General features: G+C 43.9%; 1 protein-coding gene across 1 annotated transcript; it reads right to left on the reverse strand.

Annotated features, from left to right (window-relative positions):
- Positions 1–2,926: 2,926 nt before the first annotated feature.
- Positions 2,927–23,078, reverse strand: DYNLRB1 (dynein light chain roadblock-type 1). Its single transcript, XM_029612997.1, has 4 exons — positions 22,930–23,078; positions 19,651–19,726; positions 17,703–17,870; positions 2,927–3,520 (listed from the first exon to the last, which is right to left on the reverse strand). Exons 1-4 carry the CDS (start codon positions 22,930–22,932, stop codon positions 3,477–3,479), a joined length of 291 nt encoding a protein of 96 aa, XP_029468857.1. The 5' UTR covers positions 22,933–23,078; the 3' UTR covers positions 2,927–3,476.
- Positions 23,079–23,911: the final 833 nt, after the last annotated feature.

Genomic DNA, 23,911 nt, shown 5'->3' on the forward strand with positions numbered 1-23,911 from the left:
TTGTTGAAGTAGGTCTCTGTGTGGAGGGTGTGGTAGGGGGGGGTCCCTGCCAGTAGTCTTCTCATGTCTGCGTACCAGGGTCTTCTTGGCCAATCCGGGGTCACCAGAAGTACTAGTCCCCTGTGTAGCTGTATCTTGTGAATGATTGCGCCCAATAGGGGCCACGGCGGGAAGGCATATAACAGGGTCCCCTGTGGCCAGGTCTGTACCAGGGCATTGATCCCCTGGGACTGAGGTTCCCGCCCGCGGCTGAAGTAGCTGGGTACCTGGGCATTGGACCGGTTTGCCAGAAGGTCCATGACTGGTGTTCCCCAACGGTTCACTATTATTTGGAACGCTGTGGATGACAGCTTCCATTCTCCTGGGTCTAGCCTTTCTCTGCTGAAGTAGTCCGCCGTGATTTATTTATTTATAGGTTTTTATATACCGACAACCGTTTGCACATCGTATCTGTTTACAGATAACGTAAAACTTTTTGACAGTGTCATTATATAGAACTTTTGGCACTGCCATTACATAGAACAGTAAACTCTGCATACAAGAGATAAACATCAACAAAAGGAAACTGGGTAACTATTTACAGGGAACGACAGTTCCTCAACCGGGAACGGATGAGGGAAAAATTAACAAGAGCACATTGTAAAGGTAATACATGGAAGGCACTGTAAACAATTCAGGAGGTCATCAGGGAGAAGGTTATTGAGAGAAAAAGGGTTTGAGAGAGAGCTGGTTGTCAATGAGGACGCCAAGGCTCCGGGTGTGGGAGGGGAAGAGCGTGGAGGAGTACGCAATGGGAATGGAGGGAGAGGAATGTTTGTTAGAGATGATGAGGAGTTCAGTTTTTTGTGGGTTAATGGCAAGGTGCATGTCAGTGAGTAGCTGGTTGATAACGGTCAGGCATCCACTTTTGGGCATGTCAGAAGGTCTTTGGCCGCCGGGTCCAGGGGGTACATGGCTGCCATAGCTCGTCTCCCTTTGAATGTGGACTCTGGAGCACTCCATTCCAAGTCAATTAGCTGCTGGATGGCTTGTAACAGAGGGAAATGGCGAGAGGTCTGGTGGAGACCGTCTAGCAGGGGATTCGTCTTAGGCTCCCCCGAAATATTTGCGCCCGGGATAGCAAGCTCCTTCAGGCTGTGGGTGACCAGGTCCGGGAGCTCGTCCTTGGTGAAGAAGCGTCACCGCAGGAGAGCGGGGCTCGTCTTCAGAGGTAGGTTTTTCTTCCGAATTTGGGTTTTCTACGTTGAATTTTGTTCCAACGCTGTGAGAGCGTGCAGATAGTCCCTAACTGCTATGGAGGCGGAAAATACTGAAGAGCTGCACTTCTTGCAGGGGTATATGTACTAGGGGCTGTCGTCAGATTGAAATCTGATCCGTCTCCAACTGCTATCAGGAGTACACTATACCCACTGGTCCTGAGTCCATCTGCTACACGCTAGGAAATGTCTAGTTTCCTTGTCTGAGCACAACCATTAACCAAAGGCAAGACAGCTTTCAAAATGCTTGCATGCATCATATTGTGCTCTGATCAGCCTGAGATTTCAGCTAAACTATAGTGGTTTGTCTCCCTTTAGAAAATAAACAGTGCTTTCCTTGCTGTGTGTGTACAGCACTATATTTTTACCATCATACAATTGTGAGGAGAGCTTCAGCACAACTGACTTGAGTTAGTTACACTGAAGCTGTACTTTGAGGCTTGCATCTGTAAGGGACCCAAGATCTTTAGAATAATGCACAAAACCTAATCCAGGAAACCCCCACATATGTCCATGACCACTCATCTAATGAGGACATGCTATTCAACTTTTCTAATAATGTGTAGTTATCTTCCTTGATCCCAAGAAATACATCATGAAATAGCAGTGCCTGCAAAAAGCTTTATTCAAGAACAGTTAAAGATAGAGAAAGTCATTATTGCAGGCCCATATTTTTACCATTATACAGGTGCTGGTTAGTTTATTTAATTCTTGATTGATCGCAAATCTTATGTAAGTCAAAGTGATTTACAATAAAAGTTTTATGTAACAAAATAGTAAAATAGAATAAGCAAATAGTGAAAATGAATTCATGTAAATGCCTGAATACTTCAAATATGAGATAAACAATGTAGGTTTTTTATTCATGGGTGAATTTCTTCCAACAAATTCTATAGGTATTTAAAGATACATATATATAAAATTCAAAGTATATTAGAAAAAGAGAGAAAGCCTGGTTTACATAATAAAGTACAATCTAGTTTTTTCCTTATCCGAAATAAATGAATTGTCTGAGAACTTAAGGGCAAAATACAACCCCTTCCCCCCCCCCCCCCCGAACCCTACTCCTAACTCAAGAAAGATCCATAAGCGTACAGCAGCACTTTTCAGTTCACGTAAATCATGTAAACCTTCAAAAAAAACTCTCAAAGAAACATTGAAAGCAGAATGGAGACTTAGAAGACATGACAAAAGGCGATTCCTTAATGTATCATGTTTTATTTTCAAGTACAAAAAAAAAACCAATTTTTAAAAATAAAAACATGAATACATATACATCATGCACCCCCCCCCCCCACCCCAATAGCTATTTAAAGCAATAGTGCTAGATACTGCTTTGGTTACTTGCTTTTCGGTTACAAAACAAATCAATCTTAATAGTGATTTTGTTTGACTTGATTCTCCACAATTGTTTTGAGCCCACTGCCTCTGCTTATTAAAACCAATAAAGGAACACATCACATTCCCAAGTCTGAAGGTAAAGATTTGGAGATTAGTGTTCTAGACAAGGCTCTGCCAGTGTTGGGAAGTTAACCCCTCTAATCATGCCCTGAGCAGGCCTTTCAAAGCCCAGATGCAGAGTGCTGCTGCTACTACTACTATGCCTTTAAAATGGCTTCTGAAATCCTTTCAGACATTCTCTTGCCATCTCCCTAGGGAAGCAGCAGTGAGCTACAAAAATGGCATCACATACACTGTTTCTGGATCCTAGTAGGCTAAATTACTAGGGCACTGGTGACAAAAATTCAAGCAATGTTTAAGAGTTCCTATCCCCTGTTAAAAAAATAAAAAGTTTAGAAACAAACATACAAAATAAAACGACTGGGCATAATAAGAAGAGGAAAAGCAGAAGTCTAAGACTCCATCAGAGGCAAATGCTAGTCCTATTGCTTCAAAAAGGCCAAAATCAAGTCAAAACTGGATGATGTAAGTAATAAAGTTATTCTAGCAATATTTGATAAGTTTGTATGATATTTAAATACTGTATCATATTAAAGACCATAATCTAAATGTCCAGGTCTCCCTATTAGCACACGGATTATAAGGAATGAAACTTTTACCTCTTCTTGTTTTTCTACCAGGCATCTGACCTGAAGGAAAACGATGCACATTACATCATAATATGTTACTAAAGTGGCACAAGTGAATTAACAAGGATTTGGGAGATTATGTTAAAAAAAAAAAAAAGGTGGACAAGACCAATCAGAATTGCAGGACATCTTATTCTGAGGTATTCTGGATGACAATCAAGAAATAGTCTTTATCTGGAAAAGACAAGAAACAAAACAGCTCTTTCAGAGAAATGTAATCCTTGTCAGTTGAACCATTAATGCAGGGGCGAGCAAACATTTTTGAACCACAGCACGCTTTACATTCATGCAATTGATTGGGGGGTCTCCTCAAGATAGGAAGTAACCTATCTATACATGAAGGATATCAACCAAGCAGCCACACTGTCAGCCAGTGCCTTAAAGTCCCCTTTTTGTTTCTCTTCAAATTGCTGAAAGGAGACAGAGACAGACAGAAAGACAGACACTTATACTGAGACAGACAGAATGCAAAACAGATAGACAGTTACCCTATACTCAGACAACGACACCTCACAGACAGACAGAAACCCAACACCCAGACAGGAACAGTGACAATTTCTTAATGTTTCTGAAAGTTGAAATTGCTAGCTGGAAGCCTTCCCCTGCTTTGTAAAAGTAGATTATCTTTAGTTCCAAATGCTCAGAGAGCTGCTGCTTCAAGGAAACCATGGCTGTTGAAAGTAAATTACAACTTGAGAGGTTAAAAGATTCAGAGTATTTGTTCAGCCATGAAACTATCTTCACCTAACTGAAGGCCTAACAAATCAACCTTTTGGGCCTTAACAACTTAAAAAAAAAAAAAAAAAAAAAAAAAGAATCAACTGTAAGAGTGTCCAATCTTTTGAACATACCACATTCACATTTTTATTTACAATCTGTTAAAACCAGCAAATAAATAATTTTGCATTAAAAATTGCAGAAAGCTGTCGTGTTAACTCTGTACCATATAGAGATTCATTGAAACATACAAACTGACCAGGGATCTCTAAACATTTTGCACATAACTGTATCAGCATGATACATGCATGGAGCTCTGGCCAGGAGAAGTGCAACAGAGAAAAGAGATAAAATTACCAAGGTACGAACCCTTATCCAGACATGGGAAAGAGGTATGGTCATTTCTATATCAGAAAGATGTGGATTAGATTAAGGGAGCTCAAAGAAGAACAAAGTTTTTTTTAGGGGAAGAGAATAATTAAGATATCTTAAAAGACCAGGAAGGACAAGGCTGTCACTATACAAAAGACGCATAAAGGGTGGGATATAAAAAATAAGAACATAAGATTGACCATGCTAAGTCATACCAAAGGTCCATCACACCGAGCATCCAGTCTGATAATAGTCAGGCCAAGTCACAAGTACCTAGCAAATCGCAAAGAATAGATTCATTTCTTGTTGCTTACTTCCAAGTCTACCTGCCTAATAAATGTTTATGGACTTTTCCTCCAGGAACTTGTCCAAACCTCCTTTAAACTCAGCTATGCTAGATGCCTTGGCCACATCCTCCAGCAATAAATTCCACTGCTTGATTGTGCTCGAAGTGAAAAAAACACATTAATTTCATGGCATTTACCCTTTCCAATAACTGTCCCCTATTTACCTACTCTATCTCACTCATGATTTTATAAACCTCTATCATAACCCCTCTAGATTTTAACTTCTCCCAAGCTGAGGAGACCTAACCTATTTAGCTTTTCTTCATAAGGCAGCCATTCCATCCCTTTTATCATAGTTGTTGCTCTTCTCTGCATCTTTTCTGGTTCTGCTTTGGGTTGTTTTTTTCCCCCAGATGTGGCAACCAGAACTGCACACAATATTCAAGGTACGGTCACACCACAAACTGATAGAGAGGCATTATAATATTCTCAGTTTTATTCTCCATTCCTTTCCAAATCATTTCTAACATTTTAACACTGTCTGAGTATTTAAGAGGGTCATACATAGATTTATGCAATAGTAGATGGAATTGGTAGAATCAGATGTTACACATGTGAGCCGTTGGGATGTGGCATAGTTTACACAGCTTAGCAGGAGAACCTACTAGGCCCACGCTGACAGCGAGTGAATTTGCTCTTGCTAGGACTGGAACTGGAGCTTCACCTACACGATCCCCCTTCCCCGCAGGTTGAGCCATTGGGTTCCAGGGCTTAGGTGAACATCCTGCAAGGGAGCAGTTGGAAAAGTTGGGACACGGGCAGAAGTCAGGGCAGGCAGCATCCAGGTCCAAGCTGAGATCAGGGGAGGTTGCAAACCAGAAGCAAAGTCAGAATCCATAGCAGAAGTCAGAACCAGTAATCAGGCCAGGACAAACAGGCAAGACAAGACACTGAAGACCAAGCCAAAAAAAAGGAACCAGGGCAGGGGCAGGGCCAGGCCCAGGGAGGCAAGGCAGGGACCAGGAAGACAAGCAAGACCCTTTGATGTAATGTTCGGCTGGTCGTGGGATGGCCCCGTGACCGGCTGTACACACCCCACGGAGCTGCTGACCCAACCGACACCAAGCCTTCATCTTCATTGGTGGATTGCTGCCACTACCACGTGTGCAAGGCAAGACACACTAGGGCCACAGGCAGACAAGGAAGCAAGGCAATGAGATGAGAAAAAAAACAACATGAACTGCAATGGCTGCAGGAGGACCTGTTGCTGAGGAGCGGGACAGCTGGGCTTAAATGGGCAGCCTCCCATATTGTCATCAGGCAGCACCGCTGGGGCCTATAATCAGAAGAGAGAGCATGCATGTGCGGTAGTGGCAGCGTCCCACCCCTGAAGATGAAGGCTTAGTGTCGGGCAGGTGAGCAGCATCCTGGTGTAAGTGCGGCTGGGCATGGGGTGTCATCCCGCCACACGTTACATCAAAGGGAAAAGGTTAAAACTGATCAAGGGCAGAAACAGGTTTGCAGGTCTAAAAAAAAAAAACCAAACAAAAAAAAAACCAAACACTGGTGGTTGCTTAGAGTGGGCAGCATAATTTCCCCTCTCCCCAGTTATATATACTTTTGCTGTAATAAACACACATAGCGAAGAGAAAAGGACTTTGGTAACTTGGACACTGCAGAACTTGTTTGTGTTCTGATAACATGTATTTGCAGGTAGTTTCACCCAATGATTTTTAACATCTTACAAATGCAGAGATCAATTTAGCTTTATTGACTTGTCAATTTTATTGTAAAGTTTCAAAATGCGACAGAAAGTTTTAAGAAATTGATAAAGGATAAATTCACTTTATGATCAAGGGAAATACTTTTATAGTCTAAGGAAACATGTCTGGAATAGCCTACTAATTAAAGCATCTTACACAGAGGTAACAAAAATTTTCCTTAGTCGAATTCAATAGGCTTAAAGATGTACAAAGATCAAAATAAACAGTAATAAATTAAACATGAGATTAACACTAGGAATATTGCACATTGGATGGACAGCATTCTTCATGTTGTATAAAAGTCATGCATACTAGGTAACTTATCTCTGGCATGACAGGACTAGACGCATTTATGAAGAATCGGCACAGGGATACAAAATCCTTTTAACCTAAATGTAGCACAAGACAGCACTGGGCAAAAAAAAAAATAAATTGCTATTTAATGTTCATTTGATGGCCTGTGTGAAAGGAATTGGTGGCCTCAGCCATCTCAGCATGGAAGGCACATGTTAAGTCTTCAGATCATGAAGAAGACTAAATGCACAATCTAAACTTTATGGGTAGAAATCCCTTGTGTGTTGGGGAAGAGAATAGTGATAGGAATATACTACGGTCCACCTGGCCCAATATTGACTGGGTAAATTTATCAGGACATGCTAGACAGATAAGGTTCCTGGATGGAATAAATGACAGTTATAAGGAGCAATTGGTTCAGGAACAGAGGAGAGAGAGAGAGCGAGCAATTTTAGATCTAATTTTCAGTGGAGCGCAGGATTTGGTGAGAGAGGTAACGGTAGTGGGATGCTTGGCATTAGTGATCATAATATGATGAAATTTGACTTAATGAGTGGAAGGTGGACAGTATGTAAATCCACGGCTCTAGCACTAAACTTTCAAAGGGAAACTGATAAAATGAGAAAAAAATAGTTAAAAAAAAAAAGTGGAGCTACAAAAAGGTATGCTCACTGTTAAAAAATACCATCTTAGAAGCGCAGTCCAGAAGTTTTCCACGCATTAAGAAAGGTGGAAGGAAGGTCAAACGATTGCTAGTATGGCTAAAAAGTGAGGTAAAGAGGCTATTTTAGCCAAAAATTCTTCATTCAAAAATTGGAGGAAGGATCCATCAGAAGAAAATAGGATAAGACATAAGCATTGGAAAATTAAATGTAAGACATTGATAAGACAGTCTAAGAGAGAATTTGAAACAAAAAAGTTGGCCATAAAGGCAAAAACTCATAATAAAAATTTTAAATATAGCAGAAGCAGAAAGCCTGTGAGGGAGTTGGTTGGACTGTTAGATGATCGAGGGGTTAAAGGGGCACTTAGGGAAGATAAGACCATTGCGGAAAGACTAAACATTCTTTGCTTCGGTGTTTACTGAAGAGGATGTTAGGGAGATACCCGGTCAAGACTGTTTTCAAGGGTGACGATTCAAATGAACTGAACCAAATCACAGTGAACCTGGAGGATATGGTAGGCCAAACTGACAAGCAGTAAATCACCTGGACCAGATGGTATATATCCCAGGGTTCTGAAAAAACTAAAAAATGAAATTTCAGACCTATTACAATTAATTTGTAACACATCATTAAAGTCATCCAATGTATCTGAAGACTGGAAGATGGCCAATGCAACCCCTATATTTAAAAATGGCTCCAGGGGTGATCCGGGGAACTATAGACTGGTGAGCCTGACTTCAGTGCCAGGAAAAATCATGGAAACTGTTATAAACAAAATAAAAAAACATTTAGACAGATATGCTTTAATGGGACACAGCCAGCATGGATTTACCCAATAGAAGTCTTGCTTCACAAATCTCCTACAATTTTTGTTTGGAAGAGGGTGAATGAACATGGACAAAAGAACCATAGATGTGGTGTATTTGGATTTTCAGAAGGCGTTCAACAAAGTCCCGCATGAGAGGCTTCTAAGAAAGCTAAAGTCATGGGATAGGAGGCAATGTCCTTTTGTAGATTGCAAACTGGTTAAAAGACAGGAAACAGAGTAGGATTAAATGATTCTCGGGGATCTGTACTTGGACTGGTGCTTTTTAATATATTTATAAATAATCTGAAAAGGGGTACGACACGTGATGGGATCAAATTTGAGGAGGACACAAAATTATACAGAGCAGTTAAATCTCAAGTGGATAGTGAAACTGCAAGAGGACCTTGTGAGACTGGAAGATTGTGCTTCCAAAAAGGCAGATGAAATTTAATATGGACAAGTGCAAGGTGATCATATAGAGAAAAATAACCCTTATGGTAGTTACACAATGTTAGGATCTTTTTTTAGGAGTTACCACCCAGGAAAGAAATCTAGGCTTCATAGTGGATAATATATTGAAATTGTCAGCTCAGTGTGCTGTGGCAGTCAAAAAAGCAAACAATGTTAGGAATTATTAGGAAGGGAATGGCAAATAAAACGGTGCCAGTCATAATACCTCTGTATCGCTCCATGGTGAGGCTGCACCTTGAATACTGTGTGCAATTCTGGTCACCACATCTCAAAAAAGATATAGTTGCACTAGAGAAAGAGCAGAGAAGGGTAACTAAATTGATAAGGGGCATGGAACGGCTGCCCTATGAGGAAAGGCTAAGTAAGTTAGGACTATTCAATTTGGAGAAGAGATGACTGAGGGGGAATATGATAGAGGTCTACAAAATCATGAAAGTTCTTAACAGGTTAATGTAAATCAGTTAATTACTCTTTTAGATAATAGGACTAGGAGGCACTCCATGAAGTTAGCAAGTAGCTCATTTAAAACAAAACGAAGAAAATTCTTTCACTCAGCACATAATTAAGCTCTGGAATTCATTGCCAGAGGATGTGGTTATGGCAGTAAGTGTAACTGGGTTTAAAATAGGTTTGGATAAGTTCCTAGAGGAAAAATCCATAAACTCCTATTAAAATCAATAAGGAATAGTAGCTTGAGATCTATTTAATGTTTGGGTATTTCCCAGGTTCTTGCAACTTGGATTGGCCACTGTTGGACATAGGATGCTGGGCTTGATGGATTCTTGGTCTGACCCAGTATGGCATATCTTATGTTCTTATGTAAATAGTATTTTCAGTACAAGGCTGAGACCATAGTTGCTCCTTCTTTACCTGTGTTGTAAGGAAAGCTTGGATTTGGGCATATTACACGCAAAGATCCTAGTGTGAGGTCTTCCTCCATGCAGAGGCCAGGACAGAAAACAGGAAGTATACGGGAGGCCATATATGACTTTTATAGAAAAGGAGCAAAGAAAGACTTCACAGGGAGGATTAAAAAAAAAAAAAAAAAAGCCTCCACGTGACTTTTCATGATCTTTAAAAGTGGCTCTTTTACATATCAAATGTCTATCAAGGTGCAGGTTATAAAGATAAAACTTGCATGTTAAAGGCAGAGTCTTGCTAAGTATTTCATCTCCGTACTGGTTCTACACCAAACTACCGTATTTTTCGCTCCATAAGACGCACTTTTTTTCCCCCAAAAGTGGGGGGAAAATGTATGTGCGTCTTATGGAGCGAATATAAAAAAAACAAAACAACCCCCCCCTCCTGACTCCCCCAAGACCTGCCAAACATCCCTGGTGGTCCAGCGGGGGTCCAGGAGCGGTCCGGGAACGATCTCCTCGGCGTGGGCCGTCGGCTGCCAGTAATCAAAATGGCGCCGACGGCCCTTTGCCCTCACTATGTCACTGAGACCGACCGCTGCTATTGGTCGGTTTCAGTGACATAGTAAGGGCAAAGGGCCGTCAGCACCATTTTGATTACTGGCAGCAGACGGCCCACGCCGAGGAGATCGTTCCCGGACCGCTCCTGGACCCCCGCTGGACCACCAGGGACGTTTGGCAGGTCTTGGGGGAGTCAGGAGGGGGGGGGGTTGCGGTAAATTAAGTCGGCATGTCTTGGGGGAGTCAGGAGGGTGGGGGTTAATTTAAAAAGTGTGGGATGGGGTTCCCAGAGAAAAAAGTTTTCTGATCTGGGGAGTGGACCGAAATGGCCCTCCCCAGACCCGAAAACAAAATGGGGAGAAAAAAAAAAAAAGCTATGCACTCCCCTAATTTGCTCCATAAGACGCCCAGACGCAGAGCCGGTTTAGCACAATTTTTTTTTTTTTTTTAAATTTTCCCCCTCTGAATCCTAGGTGCGTCTTATGGTCAGGTGCGTCTTATGGAGCGAAAAATACGGTATTCCTTTGCAGATTGTGCTGCCTTTTATTGAAACATAAGATGATGTAAATGAGCAGGGCTGGAAAAAAATGTTTAGAAGACACAGGAGCTAGCTAAAAAAAAAAAATATTAGGAGAGAAATTGTTTTCCTTTTGTTTCATGACTTATTATTTTACTTTTGTCTATTTTTTATTTTTCCTACCCAGCTTCTGCCCCTGCTTCCAGGTACTTCCCCTTTCTCTCTCTTCCAGCCCCTCTTCTCTATGTGCCTCAGAGATAAGGGGCAGTGATTAACCATGGTACTTTTACCCAGGTCCTGCCAGCAGTGGCGAGAGTAAAGGTCTCTCCCTGGGCTCACACCCTGCCACACTTTCCCAGGGCTCTGCAGGCAGTATCAGCATTTGATGTTCCTTCAACTTTCTAAAGAGCTGTGTGTGTAAACACTTTCTTTTTGTGCAACTTTTTTATAAGCCAATTTCAAAGAGAAAACAGTGTAATGCATATAATCATCAGGATTTCTAGTGCACGTTGTTTTGCTGCGTGCATGGGGTTCAAGAGCTGCATGCGCACAGCTTAGAGGGAACAATGGTCAGCATCTCTCCCTGGCCTCCACCGATGGCAGCAGCTGCCACCACTGCCCCTGAGCTTCAGCGGCATCAGCAGGGCTTACCGAGCCAAGTGCTGCATTTTTGGCATCCAGCAAAAACAGACCGGAAGGTGGTCTGTCAAAGCCAGAAGGCAAATAGAGAGTAAGACAGACCAGTAGCCTTAGGTAAGGATAATTTATTCGCACATATATCTTATAAGAGAGTCCAACTCTAGCGGAGTTTCGCACAAGGCTGCTTCAGGGGCTTTATGGATGGTATGGTTATGGTTAAATTTGTCAGATGAGCTGAACTTATGTAAGAGAAATCAATTTGTAGTCACGACAGATTAAACTTATATAGTGTCTGTATGCATCAGTCTCTTGGTTCAGTTGCTAAAATTGTGCAGAACAGCAGTAGTATCCACTATGGAGGCAGAAGTGTCACTCAGCCCTGACGTCAGGATTCCTCCGTCTCCGGGTTTGTTGGTGTGAGACCAGAGTAGCAGCGCTTGGGGGTGCGATGATGCTCGAAGGAACAACCTGTGGGGCAGCTTTTTGGGGAGTTCAGCACTGGTCCTTTGAGGGAGGTAATGAAGCTGTCCTGGGCATTGGTGGCGAGCAATCCCTATCCGAGGCAAGTTCCATCTCTTCCTTGCCCCCCTATGGCTTCCAATCTTCAAGCAGATCCATCTTTTGCTTTACTGGCTGCTCGATCCTGCATGCCCAAACCCTCCCCAATTACACTGGACAGTATTAGGACGGTTCTCTCATTACTGGAACTCGTTATCTTCTTTGACTGGTACTATTAATGAAATACATGGCCGGACTGTCTCAGGATGCTGTTTTGTTGGCCCATGCTAATCAAGTTGTGGATTTGAAGCAATCTATTGAGAAAACTTCTGCTGTTCAGGGTTCTCTTGCTCAGGATAGAAATATGATCCATCACAGGATTAAGAATCTTGAGAACATTGCTAGAAGCAGAAATCTTCGCATTCCAAATTTTCCTGTGTGGGCCACGATCTCTCCGGCTTAACTTGTTAAATCATATATGTGGGACATTCTTGGTCTCTCACAAAATGCCATGCCTGCTTTTCTTAAAGCTTTTTACCTCCCTGGAGGGAGAGGGACAGCAAGCGGGGACAATGCCCCCGTATTGCCCTTTCAAGTGGCTGAAGACTTAAGCATCACAGCTATACTGGAATCAGTGATCGATGAGACATCGGGCCACTCCTATGGTGAAGTTTTCCTCCATTCAGGATCAAGACTTGGTTCTTCACCTGTTTTTTTGTTCTGCTTATTTGCCTTTTATGGGGTTCAAAGTTCAGATTTTTCCTGATTTCTGCAGATCTACACAGGATCGCAGAAATAAATTCTTGGCTATATGCCAATTGGGAGCACGATTTGTTTTGTGCTTTCCTTGTAAATGTTTTATTTTTTCCACTGAGAAATTTTTATTTTCTGAAACCCTACATTTACATAGTTTTATTAATTCTAGGATTTCTAATGAAAGTCCTCCTGCTGTCTATTCTAATGTTACAGAAAGAGGGTGGTAATGTGGGGTTATTCCTGGATTATTGTATAATGTTTGAGATGCGTCTTTTAGAACAGATTTCTTTTCTTCATTTTCTTTGTTTTGCTCCCTGATTTTCTGGGCCTCTTAGATGTGGTTGTCTAAGTTAGAAATGCAATGTATTAAATTGCTATATGTATAATCATTTTTTTTCCTTTTCTCTTTTTATCAGATGCTTTTTTTTTCTTGTAGCTTGATATGCTTGTATTTATATGTTAAACTATAAATAAAGAGTAAAAAAAAAAAAGCATAAAATCAAAACTGAAATAAAATAATCATGACAAATAAAAAAGTATATACAGGTGTAAGAGCAAACACTATAAATAAATACTTCAAAACTGAGGGAAAGAAAAACCGACAGCTCAGGGAGTTATGAGAGGAATGATATACAAAGGAATATTGGTTCTTACCTGCTAATTTTCATTCCTGTAGTACCACGGATCAGTCCAGATGCCTGGTTTTATGCATCCCTGCCAGCAGATGGAGGCAGAGAAAAACTTGACAGACACTGCTACATAAACCCTAGTGCCACCTGCAGTTCCTCAGTATAGATCTGTACCCAAGCAAAAAAACTTCCAATGCCAAAACCAATAAAGTAAAAAAAAGGGCAAAACTCTAAACATTCTGCCAACTTGCAAAACTATAAACAGGCTGCTACGAATGGCTGTTATGAATCTGTACGCATAAGGCAATACTACAGCTGAGCGGGCAACTCTCCATCTCCAGGAAATGGGCAGGTTCTGGACTGATCCATGGTACTACAGGAACAAAAATTAACAGGTAAGAACCAATTTTCCTTTCCCTGTACGTACCTGGATCAGTCTAGACGCCTGGGATGTACCAAAGCCCCCTATCTAGGGTGGGACCTGGAGAGTCCCGCTCGAGAACTCTTTCGCCAAAAAAAGGAGACCCAGAATCTCCCAAATCCAGACACTAGTGCCATACAAAAGTATGTAACAATTTCCAAGTTGCTGCTCTGCTAATCTCTTGAGAAGACACCAGTTGCGCCTCCGCCCAGGAGGTCGCCTGCGACCACGTAGAATGGGTACGTAAGCCCTCTGGAACCTCCCGACCAGCAGTAATGTAAGTGGAACCAATAGATTCCTTCAACCACCATGCAAGAGTAACCTTTGAAGCTTTAAAACCTTGGTTTGCGCCGCTCCACAAAACAAAAAGGTGATCAGATCTCCTGAAATCATCAGTCACCTCAAGATAGCATAAAAGATCTCGTCAACCAACCACTTAAGCTCTCTCGCAAGAGGAGCGAACACCTCCACCGCCAGAAAGGCGGGAAGCTTCACCAACTGGTTCACATGAAACGCAGAAACGACTTTAGGCAAAAAGGAAGGCACAGTCCTTAACGAGATTCCTGAGCCCGAAATTTGAAGGAAGGGATCCTGACAGGCAAAGCTTGCAATTCCGAAATCTGCCTAGCCGAGCATATTGCTATGAGGAAAACCACTTTGAGAGTCAAGTCCTTCAGCGTCACCCTCTGCAAAGGCTCGAACGGCGCCATACATAGACCTCGTAGGATGAGATTCAGGTTCCAGGATGGACACACTAATTGGAGGCCGCAAATTCCTCATTCCCCTGAGGAACCTGACCACATCTGGATGAGCCAAAATAGCGGAATCCACAACTTTGCCACGAAGGCAGCCCAAGGCTACCACCTGAACTCTAAGGGAACTCGGCGATAGACTTTTAGCGAAACCCTCCTGCAGAAAGAACAAAATATTGGGAATGGAGGACTGGAGGGCATGGCTCTCATGAGTAGTACACCAGGACTCGAACACTTGCCAGATTCTAATGAAAGCCAGAATAGTAGGCTGCCTCCTGGCTTGCAACAAGGTGGTGACAACAGAATCCAGATATCCTTAACTCTTCAACCTCCGCCTCTCAAAAGCCAAGCCGCTAGACAATATTAAATCGGCCTGGTCGGAAAATATGGGGCCCTGACAAAGAAGGCTCTTAGATGTCCAAAACGAATCGAGCCATCCACTGCCATGTTGATGAGATCAGCAAACCACAAACTCCGTGGCCACTCCGGAGCGACCAAAATCACTTCTCCATGATGTCTATCTATGCGACGCAACACCCTGCCCACCAGCGGCCAAGGAGGGAACACAAAGTAGAACCCCCTGAGGCCAAGGCAGAATCAGAGCTTTGATGCCTTTGGCTCTGTGCTGCCGCCTTCAATTGAAGAATATAAACGCTTTGGCATTCTGATGAGTCATCATCAAATCCACGTGAGGAGACCCCCCCCCCCCAACGTCTCTGAATCAACTGCATTGCAGCTTCCGCCAATTCCCACTCGCCTGGATCTAACCAAGTGCAACTTAGAAAATCCGCTTGGACATTTTTGACGCCCGCTATGTGAGACGCCACTATCTGCTCTAGATGGGACGCTGCCCAATGAATCAAGACTTGTGCCTCCCGAGCTACCGCCTGACTCTTGGTTCCAACCTGCCGATTGATATATGCCACTGCCGTCGCATTGTCTGACAGGATCCGAACCGAGCAACCTTTTACTAAATGGTAAGAGCTCCCTCAAGGCAAGGCGCACCGCCCTGGTCTCCAACTGGTTGATAGACCACGCAGACTCTTTTGCAGACCAGAAACCCTGGACTGAATGGCATTGACAAACCACCCCCCAGCCCGATTGGCTGGCATCTGTCATCACTACCACCCAGTCCGGTACCTCGAGGTCCATCCCACGCAAGAGATTGGGAGACTGAAGCCACCAAGATAGACTCTTCCTGGCCGCCCCCTCTAGAGGCAGCGGCAAGTGAAACTCCTCTAAGATTGGTTTCAAATGCGTCAGAAGCACCCTCTGCAATGGCCTCATATGGAAAAATGCCCAGGGAACTAACTCCAAGGTTGAAGTCATGGAACCCAGAACTTGCAAATAATTCCATACTCTGGGAACTCACAACTGCAACAACCGGTGAATGCGATTCTGAAGAGTTAGTATTCTACACTTTGCCTATCAGTGTGTCGAACCTCGCGCCCAGGTAGTCCAGGGATTGCGTGGGAGTCAAATGACTCGACCACGTTCACAACCCAGCCAAGAGAGTGAAGAACATCGTGAACTCTGCTATCGACTGAAGACAGATATCTTCCGACTTTGCTCTGATAAGCCAGTCTAGATAAGGATGTGCCAGGAGACCTTTCTTCCAAAGTGCTGCCGCTACCACCACCATCACTTTGGTGAAGGTGCGTGGGGCTGTGGCAAGACCGAAAGGAAGGGCCTGAAATTGAAAATGTTGGCCCATGATCATGAACATGAATTGAAGAAAACCTGGGACTCCAAGTGGATCGAAATGTGCAGATAGGCCTCCGTGAAATCCAGGGACTCCCCCTTGCGAACCACCACTATCACAGAATGCAAGGTCTCCATCCAGAAGCGGTGGACTTTGAGGGCGGCATTCACCTTCTTCAAATAGTGTATGGGCCGAAACGTGCCCTCCTTCTTTGGGACCACAATATAAATGGAATAACGTCCCCTTCGAAGCTCCGCCGAGGGAACCGGAATGACCGCCCCCCCCCCCCCCCCCAAGTCCTGGAGGCATGCTAAGGTCTCTCGTACCACCACCTGCTTGCTCACCGGCCTGCAAGGGGAAATTAGGAAAAGATCTCAAATGGGCCAAGCAAATTCTAACATGTAGCCATCTCTTATTATACTGAGAACCCACTAGTCCTGCGTGATCTTGGCCCACTCGTCGTAAATTGAGTCAAGCGACCTCTTATAATAGGAACGACGGAGTGAGCCTGCCTCGCCTGATTGTGAAGACTTGCCACTGGCTGCAGATCCTCCTGCAGCACCCTGAAACGGCCTATGAACCCCCCCCCCCCAAAAAAAAAGACTGCCCCCAAGAATGCTCCCTAGGGTAACGTAGTGGCTTATTCTCACCAAGCGACTGAATCAACTGCTTGAGGTCTTCCCTGAACAACCCTCGGGTCATGCTGAGGGAGGGTGAAAATCACCGCACGGAAAGGCAAGAAACTAGAGAAAAGACCCCTGCCCAAAAAAAAGAGCCTCCCTCGTTACAGAGCTGATCTTACCGGGGGAAAGTCGCCCTCAGAGCTGTGCTGCTGTCTGCCTAAATCAGCCTTATTTATTTTTTTTGTCAAACTTTATCCAAAAATTGCACTGAAAGCTAAAAACCTGAAGGGAAAAACAAAACAAAACAGATAGCCTCAGGAAAAGGGGAACAAAAAAAATCCCTAGGGAGCCTGCAGCCGCCTGGGCGACCTCATGAGGGGAGGGGGATCTGGACAACCAGATGTACACCCCACCGACGCACAGACAGGCTCACAAAGAGGTAACAACCCCCGGTCCGTTCGCCTCTACAAGATGGGGTAGGACCCACAAGAAATCCTAGTGAGAAAATAAATAAATAACCCCTGGCAGAAAGGCTCAAAAGAAAACTCGTGAAAGAAAAAACCAGCAGAACTGCAGGTTTGGCACCCTGTGCCATCTGCTAGAGACAGAGAAAATACTGAGGAACTGCAGGTGGCACTAGGGTTTATGTCAATCAAGTTTTTCTGTCTCCATCTGCTGGCAGGGATGCATAAACCCAGGCATCTGGACTGATCTGGGTACAAACAGGGAAAAGGACATTTTGAGAGATTTTGCAAGTTCAAACATCACATGTCCGAAAGATCAGTATGCTCTCAAAAGCTCAAATACCTCATCACCTTTGGATATTTCTTTTGTGCCCAAGAAAAGTTACCACTTCCTGGGAAAAGTGTAAAGGTAAACAGCATTTTGCTGTGGTTCTTTGAGGCTCAGCTCATAGTTCAAATGATCCAAACAAGAAAAAAAAAAGTCTAAACATTAAGTGTTCCAAGGCCCCTTCCTTCCCCATCCAGACACACAGCTGGGTCTGAAAGGTTTCGCTCACCTGGAGCCACCATGATTTCATTTTTCTTGGAGCGGATGCGCAGGAATGTGAGATCGTTCTGAGGATCAATATCACGAATCGTGCCTCGTGCTTTCATCATCAGATTGTGTATTAGGCCTGCATACTGAACTGTTGTACAATTGTCCATGGTGCTTTTGATGGGAATACCTGTAAAATTGGAAACACATCTGTTCTAGTGCAATTAGTGAGAAACAATGAAGTCCACACTCCTTCCTTTACAAGCAGAGGAGAGCTGGTGTGTGACTGAAGATGGGAAGTAATATGTTCTCCTACCCAAACTGAAAGAGTCAACTTCTCAGACTGGATGGGCCAATTTGATCTCGATATGCTGTCCACTACCATCTTACTATGTAACCTAGGGTTTCCCAAACTTTCCCTGGGGACTCCACAATCAGTTGGGTTTTCAGCATAGCCACAATGAATACTGAAAGTTAGCTGAACACACGCTTGTTCCTTGACAAGAGAAGTAATTATTCAGTGTGTGTCTCATCCTCAGTCAAGCAATAGCCTTATCAGTGGCTACATGCAAGCAGAAGTGGTGCAAGAGTCAGTTAAAGGATTTTTAAGTGCATTAAGGAACAGTAGAAGGACTCTGCAGAAATAATCCTGCGACTCAATTTTTTTTTTTTGTTAGATATTCACAATAACTGGAGGATAATGCTTAACCCTATATCCTACAGAGCTTTCCTTTCACAGAAAGGCAAAGATGAAGCCACATCTGGGGTGGCGTGGAGGCCACAATTCTACCAGAGATGGAACAGTCAAGAAATTAAAACAAAAACAGAGGAGCTGAATGGTTTGTTCATTACCCCACGGTAAATCATGTGCTTTGCAAACTTTTACCTTTTAGGATTAGGTTACACCCGGGCTTCCCAAACTGGGTTTTCAGTATATGCAAATGTATCTCATGCTTATATAGCTAAATTAACTATCCTTAAACCTGTAAGACCATGAATTTTCCAACAAGTTCTATGCTTTTTTTATACAGGAACATGAAAATCTTGTTTACCAATAAGTCCCACCAGTTGCTTTAAAGATTTAAATAAAGTGGATTTTGTAAAAATATTTTAAAGGTATCCACAAATCCACATCAAGCATTCTGCTCAGACACATGGTAGATGTTAAGAATGAAATCTCCACGATTAGTACTGGATGATTTACTTAAGATGAATGCCAAATGCATACAGAAGTTAAAGGTGACCGTGGTAAAGTGGATACAGACATGCATTTTTTCTGTGCATTTTCCATGTGGCCAGAGCTGGCTTTTAGGTAAGACAAGCTGGGCGGTTGCCCTGGGCGCCGTGAGATGAGGGGTGCCCTGGGCACTGCCAGTATCATTCATCCCACTGCAGCCTGACGAGAGGCCCTGAGAGAGTGTGCATGGGTTAGAGAGTCTGTGAGTATGTTATGGAGAGAAAGCCAGTGTGTGAGAGAGAATGAACATATGTAGGTGTGCAGGCGTGAGAGCCTGAGTCACAAACAGGCTCTCATAAAGAGCCTATGTGCATGTATGTTTGAGAGAAAGCATGGATGTGTGTATGAGAGAGAAGGAGCGTGTGAGAGAGAATGAACATGTGAAAGTGTGCAGGTATGAGTGAGAGCCTACGTGCATGTGTGTGTGAGGGAGATAGAGGAAGTGTGTATACTTGTGAGAGACAGCGAGAGAACCCTTTTGCATATGAGGGAGAAAGAGGGTGTGTATATGAAAGCATGGGCATGTATATAAAAGAGAGGACGTGTGTGAGAGAGATGATAAAGTTTGGTGTGGCTTCCCTCCCCTAATCTACAACAATCACAGGGTTACTGGAAATCAAAAGACCCCAGGTATGGAGGGCAAGTGTTTTTTTAAATCCTTATTAGTTTTAATTATTGGGCATTATTTGATGTTTCTGCTGTTGGTGTCTTGGGAAATTTAACATTTTGAAACCTTCTGCATTGACAATGATGATTCCTTGTACTCCCTTCTGGCTCTGGATCCGCTTTAGTGTTTCTTCTACCTCAGCCTGCAAAAGGAAAGACATAGTCAGGCAAAGCCAGTGAGCCAGATAAGTCTACTGCTGAATATACCCAGATAAAGTGAGGCAGAGAACTTTAGGATAGCCTTTTTGGTGATCAGACTTAACTGCCTCACTTTATCCGGCTAGTGCTGGTAGATAAAGCTTAATGGTGCCCTGCCTCTTTAAGCAGGTAAATTCTGTGAGGCCGATGCAGTAAAACATGCACGCAAAATGAACACTAATATTGAGAGCCCATTGTCTCTATGGGCGCGCAACCACAGCCCCTGGGTGCCCGATGCAGTATTTAAATGAGAGGCAGCATTAAAAAGAGAGCGCTAAAGGAGAATTGTGCATCTGTGGTGCTCAATAGTTTATTGCAATGGGTGCTCAATACGAGCATCCGATTTGATCCAGCTTCTTGTTTTGTTATTTTGCTGAGTTTGCTGAAGCGTTTCATATTAGGTGCCCTTTGCTATGGACGTCTAAATTGTGTGGCTATAAAGAAAAGTGGGTTTCTTCTGATCAAGTCAAAACATACATTATTTTTCTCCACCGCAAGCAGTAAATTAAAGTGTCACAATGATACTAAGGCAGACGACATACTTATCGTAACACAGAGGACCAGTTTTTTTTTTCATCAGGAGCCCTTGACAGAGTTGACTTTACTCTGCCTCCGGGGATAGAATTAAATTCCCTGTGTTATAAAGTATATGCTGGGCACCCAACATTTTCCTGCATCGGGGATAGTTAATGTCCTCACCTGCATGGAATTTACACGTGATGGGCGCTATCGGTTACGTATGTTAGGACACACTAATCTCCTTATTACATTGGGTGCTAGTCTAGCACAGCGCTTCTCAACCAGTGTGTCGCCAAACATCGGCAGGTGTGTCGCGTCTCCCGGTGTCCCACTGCCCCGTTGTACTTTCCTTCTCCCTTTTTCCAGCTCCCGCAGGCCAACTGAAAGCCTTTCTTCCTACCCCCACTGCCCAATGGGAAGCCTCCTTCATTCTGCCTTCCACCGCGCAGGCCAATCGGAAGCCTCCTCCCTTCTACCTGCCAGTGGGAGTAGGAAGAAGGGAGGAAGCCTTTGATCGGCCGGTGAGGTAGGCATTGCATAGCCTGGGGGTAGGGCGGGAGGAATGGCAGTGTAGAACCCAGACGAAGCAAGGCCGCTATGGGAGCCCATCCCCATAGCGGTGAAGAGAAAACCCGACCCCGACGGTGCAAGGCCGCTATGGAATCCCATCCCCCCTAGTGGCGAAGAGGAACCTGACCCCCGACTGAGGTGCCCATCCCTGTGGCACCGAAAAAAGAAGGTCCGCCGGATTAAAGCCGCGGCGGAACTGGAGCCCATTCCTGCAGTGAAGGAAGAAGTTGTTTTTGGTGAGAGCTGGTGTGTCTGAGGGTGTGAATGGGTGCCTGGGTGAGAGCTGGTGTGTCTGTGGGTGTGAATGGGTGCCTGGGTGAGAGCTGGTGTGTCTGTGGGTGTGAATGGGTGCCTGGGTGAGAGCTGGTGTGTCTGTGGGTGTGAATGGGTGCCTGGGTGAGAGCTGGTGTGTCTGTGGGTGTGAATGGGTGCCTGGGTGAGAGCTGGTGTGTCTGTGGGTGTGAATGGGTGCCTGGGTGAGAGCTGGTGTGTCTGTGGGTGTGAATGGAAGCCTGGGTGAGAGCTTGTGTGTCTGTGGGTGTGAATGGAAGCCTGGGTGAGAGCTTGTGTGTCTGTGGGTGTGAATGGAAGCCTGGGTGAGAGCTTGTGTGTGTGTCCCAGACACCCCTCTTCCTAGACCTCATACATCAAGCTGGCTTCTATCTGTGCCCGTCTCCTTCATCACCAAACCTCAATTCCATACTTTCCACATTACTGCGCCACATGCTGGAATAACCTTCCTGAACACCCACAGTTATCAAGGACACACTTCCTTATTCCAACACAAATTTTTGGACGTAAGATTCATAGACCTTCATACTAGGCATCAGAATAAGTGACGTATTGCTGATTTAACTAAGGGCATCAGAGCTTGACAAAGACCAGATACGGGAAGAGAAAAAAGCATGAACTGAATATGGCAATATACAGATAAGTTTGGTTAATAATTCTAATCCACATTTAAAAAAAAGTTTTATCATCACCGGGTGTTTTAAATGCATTAAGAAAAATACAAAAAATGAAATGGACTGACCTATGATTATATAGAAGGCAGAGTGACATGGGTAAAAATTTACCACACTATGATGCCTAGTATGAAGGTCTATGAATCTTACATCCAAAAATTTGTGTTGGAATAAGGAAGTGTCTCCTTGATAACTGTGGGTGTTTGCTGTGGGACGAGTTTCCTATCATTAAACAGATAGGCTGGTTTGAGGTTAAGTCAAGTGTATAACCTTCCTGAAGTCATCTTTCTCTTGCCAGATTCAAATTCAGCCTAACAACTCACCTGTTTAAGGACGCTATTAGAACTCAAACCTTTGTTCTTGGTTACCAAAGCTCCTAGAGCCTCTTATGTAATTAGGCTAAGCTACATGAAGCAAGCACCGTCTCTTGAGTGTGCCTGGATAGCATGCTGTATTTCATGTATTGCCATATAAATGCAAACACCACAAGCCATGGCACCTATTCAGTGCATTCCATATTCTAGCCTAGTATCTGAAAACTCAAACCCGGACATATTTTTGTGCACCCAAATGATACCTTGACTCGTGGTCTTCCCGGTTGCTCACATGATGGAAACCACACAGAACAGAGGCACACTAAGAATCTGACTGACTATCAAGTTAGCAAAGCCACATACAGACAAAGAGATAAACACATTTAACAAAGAAAGATACCTAAAACCAAACTCAGTCCAAAAAACCGGATATGAATATTTGAAACTGGCATGCCATATAGGCTCTGCTATCATGCTGTAACTAGGAAGGACATTTTAGGGTGTCTAATGGGTATTTTGGGCTGAATACAAAGGAGATAGAATCACTTCGCATCATTTTTTCTGCAGGGTCTTGCTGCCTATCTGTAGGAATCACCAATAAGCACCACGGGAAGCAAACACCAGACAGTGTTAAGGAAGCGTTACTAGCAGCACAATCAGTGTCCAGTGAATCAGCAGGGTTTTCGACAACTGAACATAAACCAACATCTAGGCGGCACCTCCCGCGGGACAACCGAGCCCAACAGCCCCCCAACGCCAGGCGGACAACAACACACTCACCATCTTTCCCGATGCTCCCGTAAGCAAATGAGACAGCACCCGGCCTTCAAAGCTGAAAATCTCACACTGCCCATGCGCGCCACCTCCCTGCGTTCGGTGGCGTCACTAGCGTCAGCAGAGGAGCGAATTCCAATCGGATACCGCGTTCGGCATAAGGGGCGTTCCAACCTCCCAGGGACTGTGTTGCAGTTCCGTTGACAGCAGCAAAGGAGTTTAGTGAGGAGAGTTAGGGATTTCCGAATGAGGCAGCATTTGGAAACTTCTGAATTAAGGGGCAGGGGAAGAGATCGTAGTCTCAAACTGAAATGGTTGCAGGGATTACAAATATCAGCCGTTCTAGTACAATGCAGCATGAACGCACTGAAAATACTGGAGCTAGAGAGAGCATCAATATATCTCCCGTACAGAAGCATTTGTGCACAACCTATCCTGCCCTTCTCGTAACAATCATTTAAGTTACAGAAAATCACAGCCCACAATAACATGAACTGACATGTTGTGAGCTGCTTAAGTGGAGAAATTTTCCCCATGTTCATGGTGATTGGGCTCTGGGCTTATACAGGCGTAGCTAGCACCACGAGCCTCCCACCCTCTTCAGGAGACGGTTCCATTCCGCACCTCCTGCCCCAGTTCATTGGCTGCAATCAGCAGCCAACGAGGAGAGAAAAGAACAATGCTGCATGACTGCAGGCTAGGGTGAAGGTATCTTCAGGGGTGAATTGACAGAAAATATTTGTCCTGGGGGATTTTTTTATCATATAGGCCCATATGGTATGAAATTACACTAAAAGGAACATTATATATACATATTTACATGTAACCCCTTGACAGGATGGATCCTTTACTTGGCACCTAGGGGCACGTAGAAAGAAAAATAGAAATGGACCCTTTCTGCGTCACTGCTCCAAGTCTCTATTGAACGCCTCCCTATCGGATAGCTATTATCTGCATCCCAATCTTTCAATATGTGACAATAGCTCTT

The sequence above is a fragment of the Rhinatrema bivittatum genome, chromosome 8 (assembly GCF_901001135.1).
Source record: "Rhinatrema bivittatum chromosome 8, aRhiBiv1.1, whole genome shotgun sequence".
Classification (NCBI taxonomy): Eukaryota; Metazoa; Chordata; class Amphibia; order Gymnophiona; family Rhinatrematidae; genus Rhinatrema; species Rhinatrema bivittatum.